Below are 19689 nucleotides of genomic sequence, written 5' to 3'. Positions count from 1 at the left end.
AGTCAGTGTTGCTGAGAGCTGCCAGACTGCTCCCACACAGTAGAGTCAGTGTTGTTGAGAGCTGCCAGACTGCTCCCACACAGTAGAGTCAGTGTTGCTGAGAGCTGCCAGACTGCTCCCACACAGTAGAGTCAGTGTTGCTGAGAGCTGCCAGACTGCTCCCACACAGTAGAGTCAGTGTTGCTGAGAGCTGCCAGGCTGCCAAATGTTTGCCTATTATGAAATGCCCAGAATAGGGATGCTTCGTTCAAGTGGTTAATCTCCTTTAGTCTTCTTTTTGTGAAGTGGAAAGCTATGCCTGCTGCTCATGATACCTTCCAAAAAATGGAAGGACTGCTCTAACGTCTTTGCATTGGTTCTGCGATAGTTATTTTTAATTTAGGTGTCCCCCGATGTATTGTTAGGTGGAGATCTCTGGTCGTCTGGCTATGTGAAACTACTTCAGGACAGGCAGTAGTTATCTTCCAGGCACCATCTCCTCGTGAGATGGAGATAAATCTGGGAATGAGGTTTGCTTTTTTTCTATTGGATATTGCTTGCAATCTCACGATAGATATGTACAGTATCACGATACAGAGGCCATGATACGATATATATATCGAATCTATACGTTTATTCAAAATAATGACCATGTTGCCCAAATACAATAAAACACTTTCAGGCCCACAGAGATCTTTAAATTAAAATAACATTTCTAAACATCCTAACAAGGGGTCTGGGAAGGGAGTGCAACTTGCAAGGGGGGCTTTGATAACGTTGAACAGAGGTACGTTTGTCAACACGGCGTCACCCAGATAATTCATGCCGTTTATTGCCGTATCGATACAGCAGCCTCTCGATCGATTCACCTATCGTCCGGAGTTTCGATATATTGCCATATCGATTAGTTGAATGCACCACTATTATAGACTAAGGCCCCTTTTACACGAGAACGGTGTTCATAGAAAAAAAGCATAAATAAAGTATCGTTTGCTGGGGTCGCTTTAGACGAGAACGCCATTTTCGCGGGGTGAAAACGCAACAAAGTGACAACACCTTCCAGAGTGGAAATCTTTGAAAACGCTGTTTCCTCCCATCTAAATGTAAACAGGCAAAACGGTGAATCCGCAAAACGTATATGTTATTACATTGATACCGAGCCGTAGGTGATATTTGGAGTTCCTAGAATTAGCAAGCACTCCCTCGACCCACTCACGCTACAAATACAAATGCAGTGATGGTGAATGTAAAACCATGATGTAAACAAAAAGCCTTGTGATAATAAAGTAGAACAGAACGGTTGTTCTTGTAGATGGGTGCCTGGTCTATCTTGCAGTCCGTCACCGCCACCTAGCGACATGGCATGCACATTACAGCGTTTCTTTCATTACAGCGTCCTTGTGTAAAAGCTGAATAAAAAATGACAACGCAAGTCACGCAAACGGGACTTTGCCGTTTTCTCCGGAGCCCGTTCTCGTGTAAAAGTGGCAGAAGAACTTTAAGGGTGAGGCCTCTGTTGTCTAGCCTTTTCTTTCTCTGTATTTTGTTTTTAGCTTTATTTCAGATATGATAGTGTAGACACACAGCCTATGCCTGTGTCGCATGCACAACACCTGATCTACAAGCTTACAACACTTGCGGTGCGACGTGTTGTGACTTGTGAGCTTGTAGATCGTCTGTTTCTCAACGAGACGCTATCGCATGGCGAAATATAAGTTGTTAAGCAGCTAAATGTTTGGGGCGTGCTGTTGGGGGGAATGGGTAGTGCTGCGCTGTCCATGTGGTTGAATGGTTTCTGGGACTGGGTCAATTCCTGCCAATGAAACATGTTGTATGTCTCTTCCCTCTCTCCACCCCCTGCTTCCTGTCTCTCTACAATGTCCTACCTAATGAAAATGAAGCCGAAACTGTCTACTAAGATAGCTAAAAGTGTATTTTTGCTGTTATCCACGTTGCTGTGTTTTGAATGGGCGACACACTAGTTAAGTCAATAGAGTTCTAAACCAAACTGAGACGGAACCGCAACAGCCACATTCATGAGCATTCAGTGAGGCCACCAGGGCTGCAACTATCGATTATTGCCGTAGCTTGTTAGATTTGCTATTTTCTGTATTTTTGAGTATCTTTTATTAAATTGTTATTTTATTTTTTAAAGATTTAGTTTGGTGCTTTTATGCCTTTATTGATAGGACAGTAGGCTGATAGGAAATGTGGAGAGAGAGAGATGGGGGTTGTCAGGATTGGGATTAGAACCCGTGACGCACTGTCAGGCTGCATCAGCAGCCGAGGTGCCTGGAATCCGGACCTGTACCATAGCCGTCCGGACAAAATCTATTATCTTTTCCAATTGATTTAATCGATTAGTCAGATTAAGTGTTGTCTTTCTGTATGTAATATATTGTGTGGTCATTTCAAGTGTATTAAATCATTCAGTATGGTCTGACATTCCATTGTTTGATGTTTGCTTCTGCCTTGAGGCATTGTGTATAATTTTAGTCTATTGCTTATAGCAGTGTTTCTCAAATGGGGGTACCCCTAGGAGTACTTTTGAATGCAGAAACTCTAAAAATATATCTGTGTTGGGGAAGGATGTTTTGGCCGTACTACGTAATATTGTAACTGGTGAAGAAAGTCAGAAACACAGCCGTAGGCCTATAGACTATAGTATCCATATTTGTTCTGTTCGGCCTCCGTGATTGGTACACCAGTCACGATGGCAATACACAGGATAAATAGATCCCATTACATAATCTTGTTATTATGTTTATCCATGATTATGATTCAGCAGGCTTTAGCGTCAGTTGTGACCCGCCCTCCCTCGGGGTCAGATGTTGTAGATCAGAGACTGTCGGTGGCACTTAGCAGCAAGCTCCTTCTGACATTTAAAAGCCCTGCTCTCCCTCGGGCCCTCGGTTCTTATAGTATAAGTGTGTGTATGCTACGGTGATGTATTTCGTGCATGCACGGCATGAATCACGTTCCTACTTTTTGAGGAGTGAACATTTTCTAAAATAGCAGATGACGTGAGCTTGTAGATCGCCTATTTTCAGTATTTGACAAAATATAACGCTTAAGTGAGTTGACATCAGCCTTCAGCCAAGTGTGTTTGGCAGGTAATTAATTAGCACTGCAAATCAATCATTTTCATAGCGATTACTCTAATGATTACTCGTTCAATAATCTAATTGAGAAGGACATTTTTTGAATGCACATATTTCATACATCAACGAACCAATATGAACAAATTCGAATAGATCTTTCAATCAAATAAATCAATTAGCCTGATTAACCACTTAAGCCCTACTACAACACTCACGTGAAAATTTGCTACAAGCTCAAAACACTTTTCAATGCACCGGTGTATTATGAGCTTGTAGAGCTGCCTTTGTTGTGCTCAATTGCCAATCAATCATTGATTAATATAAATCAATGATCATTCTGTGTCTGGCTCAAGCCACTAGCTACTGTGGCTGCTTGATGAATATGCTAATCATGTGGTTCCAAGAATCCTTGGTAGTAGATTGTTCAATTACATTACGATATTATCCAGTATTACCTTTGTTGTGCCCTGTTGCTGGGGAACGAGACAGAAGATAACACCGCCATCACTTAGGCTTATGTTGCCTGGTTTCACACCAAATTAGCATTAAGCAAACTGGCCTTGATTGACCTTTTGCCTCGGTTTACAGGTTTTACTCAAGTAACATTCACACACACACACACACACACACACACACACACACACACACACACACACACACACACACACGCACGCACGTTATTGTATTTATATTAGTTTATTTTTGCCAGAGAACACTATACAACAGCAACACTATACAATGCTGACTGATAAAAACTAAAATGATGCCAGACAAGAGCGACAGATTGTCTGAAATAAAAGGTGACAAACCAGATAAAACACGTTTACCACACACAATGCGTCATTTAAACAAACGTAATTTGTTACAATACAAATATTTACAAGTGTAAATGGATCTATCAAGTATTTCAAGTCTGTGCTTATTGTTATTTGATGGCCGTTCATAAAATAAATACAAAGAGCACCATAGGAAACAAAACAAAAACGAAATCCATATAATATAAAAATCCCCATCAATCTAAGGCATGTGCAACATTATATATTTATACTTGAATTAATTAACTAACTATTCTATTCTCCTATAATATGGCACGGCATGGTCTCCAACCGAGACGAGTTAAGGCACCATGGATTACAGTGTCTGATTGTCAGTGATCCTAGTAACAAGATAGACCATGATTACCAGATCTATGATGAGGCTGTGTGTGTGTGTGTGTGTGTGTGTGTGACTGTGTGACTGTGTGTGTGTGTGTGTGTGTGTGTGTGTGTGTGTGACTGTGTGTGTGTGTCCTTCTATAAGCCAGGGGCAGCGCTTACATAGATCCAGATTCATACCGCATATTATTGGTCATGGGGTTTTAAACCGGCAATCCACAACTTTCACAACCAACCCGTATTTCAAATCCGGGTCCCCCAGGCAGCGAGAACATAATATTCCATACAGATTGGTCAAAACAACATCTTACTCACTAAATATAAAGTTATGGATTGCAGATTTAAGCTAAATGCGGATTCATCAGAACTCCTGACCTTTGGAAATGATAAATACGTACGCGCTGTGGAGTTATGCCGTATTTTATACTTTAATGTGCATCGTGTCGCACACTGAAAATATCCGATCTACAAGCTGCTTGTGTCCTTGTAGATCTGCTATGTGTTCAGTGCACCACACCGGCACGCCACTACAGTTAAGTATAAATACAAGGAGTCAGTCGTACATGCCTAGTTGCTACTTTATAAGTGTGAGGAACTCTACCCTGGTTTTGGGGTCTTCTCTGAAAAAACCTAACATGGTGCTGGTCACTGTACGGCTATTGATCTTCTGGACGCCACGCATCACCATGCACATGTGCCTGCAACACAAAACACACAAGTCTTTCAACATGGGTCGCTGCGTGTTGACACGCTCATATGGGGTCAACATGTGCTTTGTGTACTGCTGCAATATTTTGAGCAGCTTTAGAACGTTTGTCACATTCCAGCTTTGACTGTACAATTTACAATTGAGGCATTTAGCAGACGCTCTTAATCCAGAGCGATTTACATTAAGCAATAACAAAAAGCATGGCATACATCACATATATAAAAAGTAGTTATCATGAATCATGCGTAAACTAAGAACGTAACAGTGGAGTATCTATGTAACCTATACATACTATACTATATAATATATTATACATGTGTACTATAAAGTGCTATGACTACATAAAATGCAATTCTAGAGCTGTCTACGTAACAAGCTATAAGTCTGTTTAAAATACTATCTAAGTCTACATAATGTGCTATCTAGGGCAAGTGCTACGGGCCATGGTGGAGTCTGAAGAGGTGGGTTTTCAGACTATGGCGGAAGATTGGGAGTGAGGCTGCAGTTCTGACTGTGATGGGATGGGACTGTAAACACTGGTGCGTGCATGCGTGCGTGCGTGCGTGCGTGCGTGCGTGCGTGCGTGCGTGCGCGTGTGTGTGTGCGCGCGTGTGCTTGTGCGTGTGTGTTGGACTCACTTTGCCTCTATCACCACTGCAACCCCCCTTGGCTGTAGAGCTTCTGATATTGCCGTGGCAATCTGCTCTGTGAGTCGCTCTTGAACTGAAGGAGACAAGAATATTGAGCCATCAAGACGAAACGCAATAGATGACATTTCATAGCTTCAATGAGTATGAGTACATTAATGCAATATATATATAACTAGTACATCTGAAGTTTTTTTCAGCAGCAGCTAGAGGCGGGATCAAGGCAGCACTGTGTATGCCTTGATCCCGCCTCTAGCTGCCGCTGATTGGCCAGGCCGTTTTGTGGCCGGGCATCAAGTCTGCCTGATAGTTCCCAGATGGGAGCAGGAGGGGGGAACCCAGTGTACTCTCTGCTGCCCCATCTGGCGGAGTCAGGTTATACCTACTCTTCCACTGAGGCATTTAGACCCTGCTTGTCATGAAGCCCCGCCCGAAGCTCATGAGACCAATATCTCCCCCCCAGTGACAAGTGGGGGATTCCCTCTGTTCCCTCTGCAATATTAATACTAATACCTCAATGTCCTAATCGCACATGAACTCCTAAGCATGAAGTCTATGAAACATGTAATAAAAATGTGCGTCTTACCTTGAAGCGTTTGGCTGAAGTACTTTACAATCCTGCAACCAGAACGAAAGAGCTAGTTAGTCCACGATCAGACATTCTGTTGATCCAAATCAGGGGTGACCGGGCTCTTAACATCTATAAATCATTCACTAAAGTGGGAAGAACTAAAGGTACACTATTCGTCGGATGTTTCCGACTTATGCCCTCCGCCAATGTCCCATAATGAACCCATGACCCCAGGGGGGTTCAGCTTGTTCCAGAAGCTGGCGAAGCAGTGTGTCTTTTTACCCCCCCTTTTTTTTGCATAAGAGCCCAGTGCTTTGATGTGTCTGTCTCTCTGTCTGTCTCTCTCTCTCTCTCTCTCTCTCTCTCTCTCTCTTTGTGGATCTAGAAATGGACAAGAAGGAGACAGACAGAGACTGTGATCACATCGGTGTGATTCCCACAGGTCCGACGGGATTTTCTCATGGCCTGACAGGCTGGTGAGAGGACGGTGATATTGGCCACAGGGCTTAGAGTTTAAGCCACCAGAGAAATGCACTGAGATAACAGAAGAACGCAGCCAGTCGGCAATAATGTCAACGTACAACCAGACATTGTGGCCACTTTCACACTTTCACAGCGAGAGAGAGTGTACACGTCCATGCATCTGTGTGTGTGTGTGTGTGTGTGTGTGTGTGTGTGTGTGTGTATGTTTGTGTGTGTTTGTGGTTTACCTTGCCAGCATGCTTAGTCCGACCCCCTTTTTGTTTGGCAGATACCCAATATGTACCTAGAAGCGATAACAGTAGACACTCGGTCAAAGATCGCACAGCATGTACCAAAGGCTCACTAATACAAAATGACATCACTGACGTCACGAATGCATTTCCGTGCGCACGAGCTACGTTAACCCATTTTGACCTGAGATCAGATTCTAAAAATGTTTCTATGTCAGTCGTTCTTCGATTTTTCAAAAATAGCAGACCTACAAGCCTATGAGCTTTTAGATCTGCTATTTTTCAATAGCTAAAGCATAACATAATGCTAACACCAAAAGGGGTTCCCGCCCAGAATGGGTTAAAGCTGCATTCCGTGACTTATTTTAAAGAATGAAACGTTTTAACCAATCCGTATGTTGATACAAAATAACTGACACATCTGCAGTGGTCGCAGGTGGTCTCCCAGCTCTTCCATTAAGATATTATACTGCAGTTGTGCCTGGAGCGCATAAGACCAATATGAGACCCCCCCACGCACACACACATGCACGCAGTATGCACACACACACACACACACACACACACACACACACACACACACACACACACACACACACACACACACACACACACACACACACACACACACACACACACAGAGGCACACACACACTTACCCTGCCAAAAAATGGCACCGAGTGATCACACCGAGAGAACATATCTATGTCCTTCACTATTACCATCTCGTCATGGTCCTCGTCGAATATGGCGTCATTCACATTCAAGATGTCTATGGACACAAACACATAACACACATGTTCACTGACAACACCCATGCCAGATTACTTTGACCAAAAAGAGAAATTAGATGCCTGGGACCCAAACTAGTGAAAATAGCACAGCGCATCGTTTTGCGTTTTCTTTAGGAAAAGATTTTTTTTTCTCCCTGGAAATAAAAACGTCTGGGTTTCCGAGGCTACTCAAGTCCTGACCCATAAAAATTGGTTTGGGAAACAGTTTGTTAGAATTGTTAATGATATGGTATTAGTAGATCTGCAGTGGTTGGAGGTGGTCTCCCTACTCTTAAATTGAGAAATTTAGACCCTTGTTGTCAGGTATAAGACTGGTTGAGTAGCACTCCCTGAAGCTCCTTATAAGAGCAAATGATCTCCCCTGGGAAAGGGGGGGGGGTGTTTGCCTCTACTTGAGTGGTCTCGCATACAAGAGACGGGGGGGTTCGAATCACAGATTATTGCAGCTTTCACATTACGGTATAGTAGGCCAGGTAGGCCTACATTATTTAGATGTGGTCTAATGAGAAGCTGTTCACAGAGAGACATGAAGCAAACAGTTGAGACTTGAAGCAAACATTCTTTCTGAGTTTCCCATAACAACAGGTTATAGTGTGCATGACACTGAGAAAATACACATGATGTCACATGATTTATTTACCAGAATTGATAATAATTGTGTGTTTGTGTGTGTGTGTGTGTGTGTGTGTGTGAGTGTGTGTGTGTGTGTGTGTGTGTGTGTGTGTGTGTGTGTGTGTGTGTGTGAGTGTGTGTGAGTGAGTCGTTCGTGAGTGAGTGAGTCGTGAGTGAGTGAGTGAGTGAATGAGAGATTTGCCATAGCCAAAATACATTAAAATCCAGTATAGACTACTAGCTTTTGTTTAAGCCCCATTTAACAATTTGGCTTTTTTTATTTTTTTTTTATTTTGAGGGAACATTTTTTAAAGTTGTATTAAACCCTTTTTTAATCGCCTATGCTATATATAATGACATGCCCACAGCAGGAATGAAAGTGGTTACAACGAGAGACCAAACACAGGAATGAAAGTGGTTAAAGGAGAGACCACAACTACAACAACAGGAATGAAAGTAGTTCAAACAAACAGACGTGTTGCAGCCTGCAGGACACCGAGGACAGACTTGCAAACAGTGCAGCAACCAGAGGTATAATAAGTCTTAATATTACCGTGGATGTTTTCGTGGTCGCCCTCGGTGAAGAACTGCATCGCGTTAGCCTCGGTCCCAAACTCACTTAACTGCGAAAAAGAAGGCATCGCGTTGGCTGCGCGCAGCGGCGTGCGTAACAAGCCGTGGCGGTCCGTGTCCTCGCCCACCTCTCGCAGGAGGATGCTGCTGAACGCCGCCTCCAGTAAGGGGCAGGGCAGCCGCCACTCGTCCTCCGCCACCTTGCGGGACGTCTCGTGTTTGCGCTGGAGCGCCGACTTCTTCGCCTCGATGGACAGCTCGTTGTTGCAGTGGAACTCCGCCACTATGTCGTTCCCTTTGCCGTTGCAGTGGCCGTTCATGTTTCTTTTTGGTCGGGAGTAAATTTTTGTAATGGTGATGAATAGGTTTTGGAGCGGCTGTGGCTAGTAGTGTGCTGCCATGTCTTAAGCACGCAGGCTTTTATATTGCCTGCACTTCTAGGTGTCCACTGTGTTCGTAGTACCGCCCTATTTGCATAACTTCCCAATTCGTCACAACCGTGATGACCAAAGCAAAACACTCGTCACCAATGAGTTAAAGCTACAATCCGTATGGTATTTAAAACGTTATTTTAACAATCTACAGATTGTTAAAATAGATAGGCCTATGGCAGGTTTCAGGTAACTTTATCTGAAGTTATCTGCATTGCAGAGTGGAGTGGAGACCCATGTGGGTGTAGGACAGCAGGTCACTGGACACTTACAGGTATACAGTAGGCTACAACTATACTGGTTGACAGTATAGTATAGTATAGTATAGTATAGTATAGTATAGTATAGTATAGTATAGTATAGTATAGTATAGTATAGTAGAGTTGTTTTTGGCAGCAAATTTCTATTTTAGTTTTAGTCATAGTCTTTGGAATGAAACTTAATTTAGTTTTAGTCACATTTTAGTCACCTAGAATGGTTTAGTGTTAGTCTTGATTTAGTCGACTAAAATATATTCATTACGACGGCCTTGATGCCGTCGTAATGACTGATTACACTTGCTGAAAATAGCTGATCTACAAGCTCACAATGACGCGTTGTGAGCTTGTAGATCTGCTATTTTCAGCATGAAACCAATTGTACATTTTTATACTGGATCTCTTGTCCACTACCCTTCCTAACATTTCAGTCTAGTTTTTATTTGTTGACGAAATTGTCAATATATTTAGTCTTAGTTTTAGTCATCATGGCTTAGTTTTCTTGTAGTTTCCATTTAGTTTTCGCCAGTGAAAAAAGGTAGTCGACGACGAACATTTTTCATCATAGTATTCGACGAAAACAACAGTAGCAGTCGACGAAAACAACACTGCCTGGGACTCGTCGTTTTTCACTTGACACCTGTAACCAATTACACTTTCAGAAGCACTACTGTTCTTAGAATACCTTCAGAGAGCAGAGACTCATGACTTCTTCGCGTGGAGTGTACAGTGATTATCCAGTGTACAGTGAGGGGGCCCATCCTTTCCTGAAACTCAAGCGCACAAACCTTTAAGTCCGTGTAAATGGCGTAATTGGGGAACAAATTCATTTGTGGGGAAAGATACGAATTGTGAAGTATTGTCAATGAGACTCGTGTTATATCATGTGCATGCCCGCAGTGATTGAACTTCATGGTTTTCAAGAGCCAAGTATGTGGTCTAGTTGTCTAGTGTGACTATTTTTTCAAGTCCGAATCTGACTGTATCTGATATGACATATCATAATGCAGTAACACCGCTTTTCCATCTCTCTTTTTTTACTACTATACTGTCTGGTCTGAATAAAGAGGAAGTGCGTGCCTTATAAACATGTAAAAAAAAAAAGAAGAAAAAAAGGACCAATCTCAAGAATCTCAAAAGCAATGTTTAGAGGCCTCATGGTGACTCTAACAAAGTTAGTTATCTCTCCTAAATTAAGCTTCCTCCTGTCTAGATTGGTAATATTACTAGCTATGATGGATCATGGATGAGATCGAATGAACTAGAAATCGTCATTTTGTGATGCTTTTGTATATTTTTGTTACAGTATTTGTTTTATTCTATTCCTCTGATAGTCCTCTTTTAGACACAATACCACACACACACACACGCACGCACACACTCACGCACAAAATACTAATGAATGTCTCTTATAAGCCTCAGATTGAAATCGTACTGTGACACATGTGCCCCTCTCCAGGTTAATCTCCCGGACATGCTGAAGTGGCCACGGTGTTGCATAGACTACTCCACTGTTGCCAGGGTGACGGGGACACGCTCGAGGCATCATGTGTCTCATCAGGAGGGATAGCGGACGTGTAAGGATGCGCAGCGGAACCAGCTGGCCTCTTTCACAGACTCCAGAGCACTGTGTCACAGCAGAGATCGGACCAGGTCACTTAACCCATTCTGGACGGGGAACCCCTTTTTGGCGTTTTTAAGGATTATGTTATAGTTTTAGCTATTGAAAAAATAGCAGATCTACAAGCTCGTAGCGCGGCTCGGAGTGCCGCGCTATGAGCTTGTAGATCTGCTATTTTTAACTAAAATCTTTGCTTCTGGTGGGGGGTCCCTGGAACAACATATTTTTCAACCAGCGGCCAAATTCATATTATTCTGGGGCTCCTTGACATGAAATAGTTTGAGAAAAACGTAGGTTTTACAGAAAACTGTCAGGATTTAGAAGGCATTTGTAGAATCGTTCCTCAGGTCTACACAGGTTAATAGTCCTCTGTTCTGTGACGCAGCCAGGCTTCGGCTCTCTACGTGTACAGTATGCTAACCGTACACGTCACAATTACATTACACCGGTAATGAATCACTTCATTGTGGTGCTTTTTCTTTTTTTAATGGCCCCATAGAGATGCTTTTAAGAAGCAAAACATAACATTTCATGGAGAATGGCTTCAAGACATGCTATAATAACTACTGTATAGCGTGGTCTATTGTAGCAGTAACTGCAATTCCCAGAAATCAATTATTCAATCATTTATTTTTTAATGGAGCAAATGGGATTTGAGATTTACAGGCCTTACGTAAAATGGAATGTGTTGCAAAACAAAAGACCAATTTCTCCGCTTTCTTTCCGTAATTGCGGAAAGGTCAATGGTCCAACACTGGACATTAAATTCCCCCTATCTCCTCTTTAACCCATTCTGGGCGGGAACCCCTTTTGGTGTTTTAACTAAGCATCATGTTATACTTTAGCTATTGAAAAATAGCAGATCTACAAGCTCATAGCGCGCCACCGAGTGGCGCGCTACGAGCTTGTAGTGAAACTATAATAATCGGATTAACTCCGCCCTGCCAGAAAGTCTGCTACCACCCAGGCAGAACGGGCAGTCAATATGCCTACCGTACAAACACCGTACTGCTCTCTGGCTGTAAGCCATGTGGGTCGAGATCGTACAGGATTTATAGGATATACACAGTATTTGCATGACATGGATCCATATCCCATTTTCTATGGAAGATTTATGGTTCGTAATAACATCAGTACTCCCTCCCTGGCTCCTTCACACACACACACCTCAGCCCATATTTCAGTATGTGTGAGAGTTGTAAAACATCTAAGAAAATCTGACCGAAATAAAGCATGAAAGATTTTTCTTACACTTATTCGGAACATTTGAGGCAAAATAAAACCAGTTTCTGCCTGAATCAATTAGTACAATCAGCATACTTCATGTGTATAGCAACATAAGCAGTATTCTAGTCCCTATGCTTCTGGAAGGAGCTTCAACTATTTATTACTTGGCTCTATTCAAGGAAATATACCTACAACTCCTGGTGATCAGAGAGCCTGGGGGCCTTGTTAGTCAGAAGACCACATACAGACGACAGATTTGCAAGTGCAGCTACTCATACAGTAAATGCTGTTGGTGTAATTAATATCCCATGCCATGTATATGAATTGTACGTACACTGATCTATTTTTATTATCCTATTAATGTAAAACTTTTTTTTTGCTCTTGTTTCTCGCTCTTTCTCTTTTTTTCCTTTACTATTACTATTACCTGTGCCATACATGGGAAACTGGCGGCCGGGGGGGCACATGCACAGGTTAATATTGGAATATATTTATTTCATTTCTGTTATAATTCCAATCAGTGCCGGCCCTGAGCAATTTGGTGCCCTAGGCAGGATTTTTCGTGATGCCCCTTTGAACAATGACCATGGCCCCCTTGTGTTCTAAAGCACTGTGTGTTTTATTTTTTTGCTTGGTGGATGCCCCCCTCCCCTCATGATGCCCCAGGCAACTGCCTGTTCTGCCTGATGAGAGGGCTGGCCCTGATTCCAATCATGCAAACATGACCGGCTTTAATTACTCCAATTCCAAAATAGCACCTGCAACCCCCCAGGCACATGTACTAATGGTGTTAACTCCACATGGCCTGAAGCACCACAAACACACAGATAGAGACACGTCCACGCACACACACACACACACACACAACACACACACACACACACACACACACACACACACACACACACACACACACACACACACACACACACACACACACACACACACACACACACACACACACACACACACACATCACACCTCCAGCTGCTTCAACACTGAGGAGCACTTCAACACTGATGAGCACGACAGATAAGAGTGGAGAAGAAGTTGGTGCAGTGTGGAGTGTGGCGACTTCTTTTATGCCGGTAGCTATGAGGATTTACATTTTACAACAAGGCACGCAATGATCTGGCCCCAGGCACCTCGGCTGGTATTCCTGGCAGTGTGCCGCGGGTTCGACTCCCGATCCCGACGGCCTTTACTGCATGTCACCCCCCCCCCATCTCTCTCCCCATTTCCTGTCAGCCTACTGTCTGTCCCTCCATAAAACAATTAAATTAAATAAAGGCGAAAGCCACAAAAAAAACATAAAAAAATGACTCAGCGATTCGGTTTCTGTGCATTGTTTCATTTTCACAGTGACATTTACGTGACATCACAGAATCGCTGTGTCATTGTGGCATCACAGCAATTCTGTGACGTCATAACGGCACAGAAATGTACTGACGTCATATGACACAGCGGTTCTCGTGACGTCATATGAGTCATGACACAAATGATTCTGTGATGTCATATGACACAGCGATTCTGTGATGTCACAATGACAGCAATTCTCTGACGTCATATGACACAGCGGGTTCTGTGGCGTCATATGAGTCATATTATGACACAAATGATTCTGTGACGTCATATGACACAGCGGGTTCTGTGGCGTCATATGAGTCATATGACACAAATGATTCTGTGATGTCATATGACACAGCGATTCAGTGATGTCATAATGACACAGCAATTCTGTGACGTCATATGACACAGCGGGTTCTGTGATGTCATATGAGTCATGACAATGATTATGTGATGTCGTATGACACAGCAATTCTGCGATTTCATCATGATGACACGCGCCGTTCTCTGCCTATAAGCTTGGGGCGGGACAATGTATGTTCAGTGTGACTGTGTGTTTGTTTAGTTGAGTTCTACAGTGTGCAGGCTTTAGTATTGTGGTATACCGGTCCAGCATGTTTGTTTGCATATATGGATTTGATTGTGCTTTGCATGGGTGTGATACTGTGAGGGCACCATGACTTTGTGTTTTATGTTCTTCATAGTGCATTTGTGCTTTTTAGCTGTGGTTCGCAACCTGTTTGCCAGGGCCCACTGGTGGGCTGTGAGGATACTGCAAGTGGGCTCCCAAATAATTGGCAAAACAGGCTACAACCTCCAAAAATAATCATATTTGAACTCGGGACCCCTCCAAAATAGTCATATTTGAACTGGGGACCCCTCCAAAATAGTCATATTTGAACTGGGGACCCCCCAGACATTACATTTAGTGTTACTCGGTTTTACTGTTTTGTTTTGCCTCTTTCTTATATTATTTGACAATTTGGCCAATGCTTGACCAGTTTTTATTATATAATTTGTTGATTACTTTTGATGCAGTAATGGTCTTTCCTTAAATTTCCTTGATTGAGAACCACTAGTGCAGGGGTGGGCAACCTTGACGATGGAGAGGGCCACTGTCTTTCCGCACTGACTTCAGGGGGCCACATTTCATATTAATGTCGTAGCAAAAATAGCCGATCTACAATCTCGTCGCACTGCGACGAGTTTTGAGCTTGTAGATCGGCTATTTTTGCTATTATTTGAATTGAAATCCAGATTATAATGTTTTGCTATTTTTGAATTGGAATCCTGAAAAGTAACATTTCTATTTAATCTTCCGATGCCTTTCAAATGCCTTCAATTATAGTTATGTTAACTTTATGAACTAAATACAAATGCATTGGACATAAGAAAATAACATTTTAATAGTAGCCATTAAGCTACTAATTTAGACTGAAGTAATTAAAGCGGGTCATGTTTGCAAATCAACAATATCAGTATTCTGATATTAACCTGAGGGCCACATTAAGTGAAGATGGCGGCCGCATGTGGCCCCTGCGACGCCAGTTGCCCATGTATGCTAGGGGAATAAAGGATTGTCACATACGTGTTGGAAAGTGAAGTCTGGTGCATGCATGCATTCAAATCAAACTTTATTTGTATAGCACATTTACAACAGCCAAGGCTGACCAAAGTGCTGAACAGAGTAAAACAAGACAGTAGAGCATAGCAATATAAAACAATGAAAAAAGAGACAATAAAATATAAAACAGAGCATACAATAGCACAGAGCAGGAAATCAATATACAGGTAAATCAGGTGCAGTTAAAGGCGAGGGAGAACAGACGAGTTTTGAGGAGGGATTTAAAAGCCCCAATTGACTCGGCAGATCTAATATGGAGGGGCAGCATGTTCCAGAGCTTGGGGCCCGCAGCCGCAAAAGCACGATCACCCCTGCTCCTCTTACTAGTCGTGAGCTCGACCAGCAGCAGCTTGTCCGCAGACCTTAATGCTCTAGATGGGACGTATAGGGAACAATTAGGTCAGAGAGGTAGGAGGGAGAGAGACCGTGATTTAAAAACAAATAAAAGCACCTTAAAATCTATTCTAAACTTAACAGGGAGCCAATGGAGAGAGGCCGGAACTGGGAGTGATGTGGTCTCGTTGAGACAGTCATTGAGACTGTTTATTTTGATTTTACGATGTTTATGCCCCAAAATGACTGGATATACAGTATGGGTTCTGTAGCAATTTGTAGCAATTGTAGAAATATTAGACCTTAATTGTTGCATGTTTACGCATGTTTACATTACTTTTTTTCTTTTTCTTTTTACATTTAGTAGAAAACAGCCCATCTTGCAATCGAGGTGCCTGGGCGTCCCTTATAGTGGCCACCTATCCTTTTACCCTTGGTAGTATTCAATCAGAGAATCGATCAGCCAAAGAACAGGGTGTACAAGAACCAACATTTTAGCAAACAACATTCATAACAAACAACTCTCTACGTTAGTAAAATGTTGCTCAGGTTCATGACACAAGGGTCATTTTGATACTACAACAGGATGACAGTTTATTGAAGCCTTGTATTAAATGTTAGCTGATACATTTCATGCAACCAGTAACACAAAAAATCACACCCGTGTGAACTGAGTGGTGTAAGGTCTTATATAGCCTGATCAGCTGTGGTCTGACGTAATGTCTGACGTAATGAAATCACACCCGTGTGAACTGAGTGACCATAGCAACCATGCTAATTTTTGAGTGGTGTAAACCACTCCTACAACTGGCTTTGTTAGTGCAGAAAAAATGAGCATGGTTGCTATGTTCACCCTGTTCACCCGGGTGTGATACCACTCCTACAACTGGCTTTGTTAGTCTGTGCAGAAAAAATGAGCATGGTTGCTATGTTCACCCGGGTGTGATTTAATTACGTCAGACATGATTTCATTACGTCAGACAGGCTAAGACCTTACACCACTCAGTTCACACGGGTGTGATTTTTTTGGTACGAACAAACACGTGGACACGTGGACACTAACAATCATTTCACATTTTAGATCCAAATGTATAAAACAATGACATTTCTCAAGGTTCGAGGTTCCTCTTTATTGGTACATGTTGAGACTAGTAAAATGAGAGTAATCGCTTCTACTGTTTAGAACGATGACCCACATTCAGGGCATTTAGAATTTAACACACACAAACCCACTGCCCCATTTCGGCAATAGAGGTAAAAAAAAAAGAGAAAGAAAACGGTCCTATTTCAGCAATAGGGGCCAATGGTCACAGTGCTGCCAGATATTCAGATATCAGTTCACAGGATTTGATCTGGATACAGATGTTCCATGTGTCATAATGTACATTCACTTTATCGCTGCACAATATCTGATCTGGCCACAGAGGATGTTCCACGTTTCATAATAGAGGGTAGGCACAGGTGTAGCATTGATGTTAAGGGCTTGCAGTATGTTATCGGGGCCATACTGTATGTATCATGGATGATCTGGTACATACAACCAAGAGACTGTACTGAACCTGAACACTGCACCTACACAGACAGCGTCTTCACTGGGTTTCTATTTTCTATTATTTTTCCTAATTCCCTTCTTTTTCTCACTCCCTCTTGAAGTGCCCTCCCTATTTGGTCGGTTTCACGGCAAACAACACAAAACAGACGTTACATCTCTAGACTTTAGTTAGTTACTTACGTAAACAAATACATTCATTTGCACATTTTTGTTTTCATTTGACTGGACAACAGTGTATAGCGAGCCCCGGAAAGGTGCAGAGACATGCGAGACAAACTCAAGTATGGTTATTGGGTTCCTCAGATAATAATAATTAATTGCATTTTTATTGTGCTTTTCCAAGTGCTCAAAGCGCTTTACAATATGGTTCATTCATTGGGAGGTGAAGCGGCAAACAGTCGACGCCAGCATCCTCACTTCCCACATTCACACACCGGTTCAGTGTCTTGCCCAAGGACACTTCGACATGTAGACAGGAGGAGCCAGGATTCAAACCGCCGACCCATGGATCATTGGACGACCTGATAATAATATAATAATAATAATAATAAAACTTTATTTATATAGCACTTTTTTAAACAAAGTTACAAAGTGCTTTGAACAGTCAGACAACAATAACAGAATACATCACAGGTGCTAAAGAAATAACAATAGAAAATGCAAAATAACAAACACAGATACAAATCAGGGAGATGCAAAGGCTATTCTATAAAAATGGGTCTTTAGGAGGGTGTTAGTCTCAGCTCCTCTGGTAGGCTATTCCAGAGCCTTGAGGTTTTAACCACAAAAGCCCGATCCCCTTTAGTGACCAATTTAGCCTTATACCTCCTGAGCCACAGTCGCCCTAAGGGGTATCTATGAGGATAAGGGTTCCTCATAGATACTTTCTAGAGGATGTACATTCAGCAGTAAATCATTGTCAGTAAAATAACTGTTATTAATCACTAATCAGTGTGTAAGAGTACAATTAGGTGGCGGAGATGATTGGCGGAGAGATCATTGAATATCCTCCCAAACGGATGCTCATTGCTGTCATCCATCAAGTATTTTCCGGATGGATGACACACATTAAAGCTACACTATGTAACATTTTCTGTATGAGTAAATTGTAATTGTGTCCAATCTGTATGTTAACACAATATAACTTATACAATTGGGGTGGTTGTATTTTGACTCCCTGCTCTTCTATTGAGACATTTAGCTCGCGTCAAAGGTCTCACCTGGATGCAGGATCTGACATGAATTTTGATCTGATGATCAAGATTCAATTTATGATCAGAAACTGTTCAAGATTCAATTTATCCCTTGAGCAAGCAGGCAGGCTCTATTAGCTCAATGATAAAAAATAAAAAGGACAGACAGACACAGAGACAGACACATAAGCCAGGGACACACATAGCTGTCTATAGGAGTGGCTAGCACCAGTCAAAAATCTGAATTTATTTGCGCAGGAAACCTCCTCACCTAGGGTGTATTTATTTGAACAGAGAAAGTTGTAATACTTGACTATAGGGCCTGGCTGTCCTGTATGATGTGTACAATACAGTCTGCAGTACAGTACATGCTGTGTGTACGTATATATATATATATATATATATATATATATATATTCATTCAATATATTCATTCTCATGTTCACTGTTGATAGTTTGTACATATACAGTATCCTGTCCATTCATATATTAATTCGATTCATAGATTCATTCACAGACTGTATACATGTACATTTACAGTATATATGTATATATTGTATAGACTGAACACACATATAGAGGGTATGCGTGTGACATCATCATCAAACCAGGAAGTTATGCAGGAACGCCTACCGAGTGGCAAAAACTACTTTCTGGCCTTGACAGCCCATACATCCACACAGAAAAGTCTTATCTGATTGCATTGAACAACATTAAACAATGTTAAACTCACTTTGCCTGTTGCTTTGCCACTCGATTTGCCACTCGATGTGCCATTCACTTTAAGCATGCGCATACTCTCTATTATTAACCTATTCGTTCAGAGACCCGGGGCAGATGTCTTTCACTGAGTCTCACTGATGCAATGACACCTGTACCCAAATAAGATTTATCTCATCTTATCTGATCTCATCTTATGATTAAGGATCGAGCATGCAGGTGACAGCTAGCCTGGGTAAACCCCTCCCCCCTCGCTAGATTTGCATTCTGCCTGCGGGGAGTGGGTTTACCCAGGCTAGGTGACAGCCCCCCTGGCTCTCGCCTGGACACAAAGGGCTGAAATGTTCAATGGATTGCATTCATGATCAGTGATCACTACATTTAATATATCACAAATTAAACTTATATATATTATATATTATATAATATAATATATATATTGTTTGTTGTGGACAAACAGCGTGGCGCTGCTGATGTTTGTAGTGTGGAGCTTAGCGTCAGAGTGTTTGTGTTGGAGTGCCTCAGCGCGGT

General features: G+C 42.2%; 1 protein-coding gene across 1 annotated transcript; it reads right to left on the bottom strand.

Moving 5' to 3' along the window:
* Nucleotides 1-4789: 4789 nt before the first annotated feature.
* LOC306932878 (GTP cyclohydrolase 1-like) lies at nt 4790-9173 on the bottom strand (the record flags this gene model as incomplete). Its single annotated transcript, XM_079514854.1, has 6 exons — nt 4790-4932; nt 5582-5666; nt 6177-6208; nt 6872-6927; nt 7534-7646; nt 8834-9173. The coding sequence occupies 6 exons, from the start codon at nt 9171-9173 to the stop codon at nt 4809-4811; spliced, it is 750 nt and encodes a 249-aa protein (XP_079370980.1). The 3' UTR covers nt 4790-4808.
* Between the last annotated feature and the right edge of the window lie 10516 nt (nt 9174-19689).

Source organism: Electrona antarctica, assembly GCF_951216825.1.
Source record: "Electrona antarctica genome assembly, chromosome: 11".
NCBI classification, from domain to species: Eukaryota; Metazoa; Chordata; class Actinopteri; order Myctophiformes; family Myctophidae; genus Electrona; species Electrona antarctica.
This window is presented reverse-complemented; position numbering and strand designations above follow the sequence as displayed.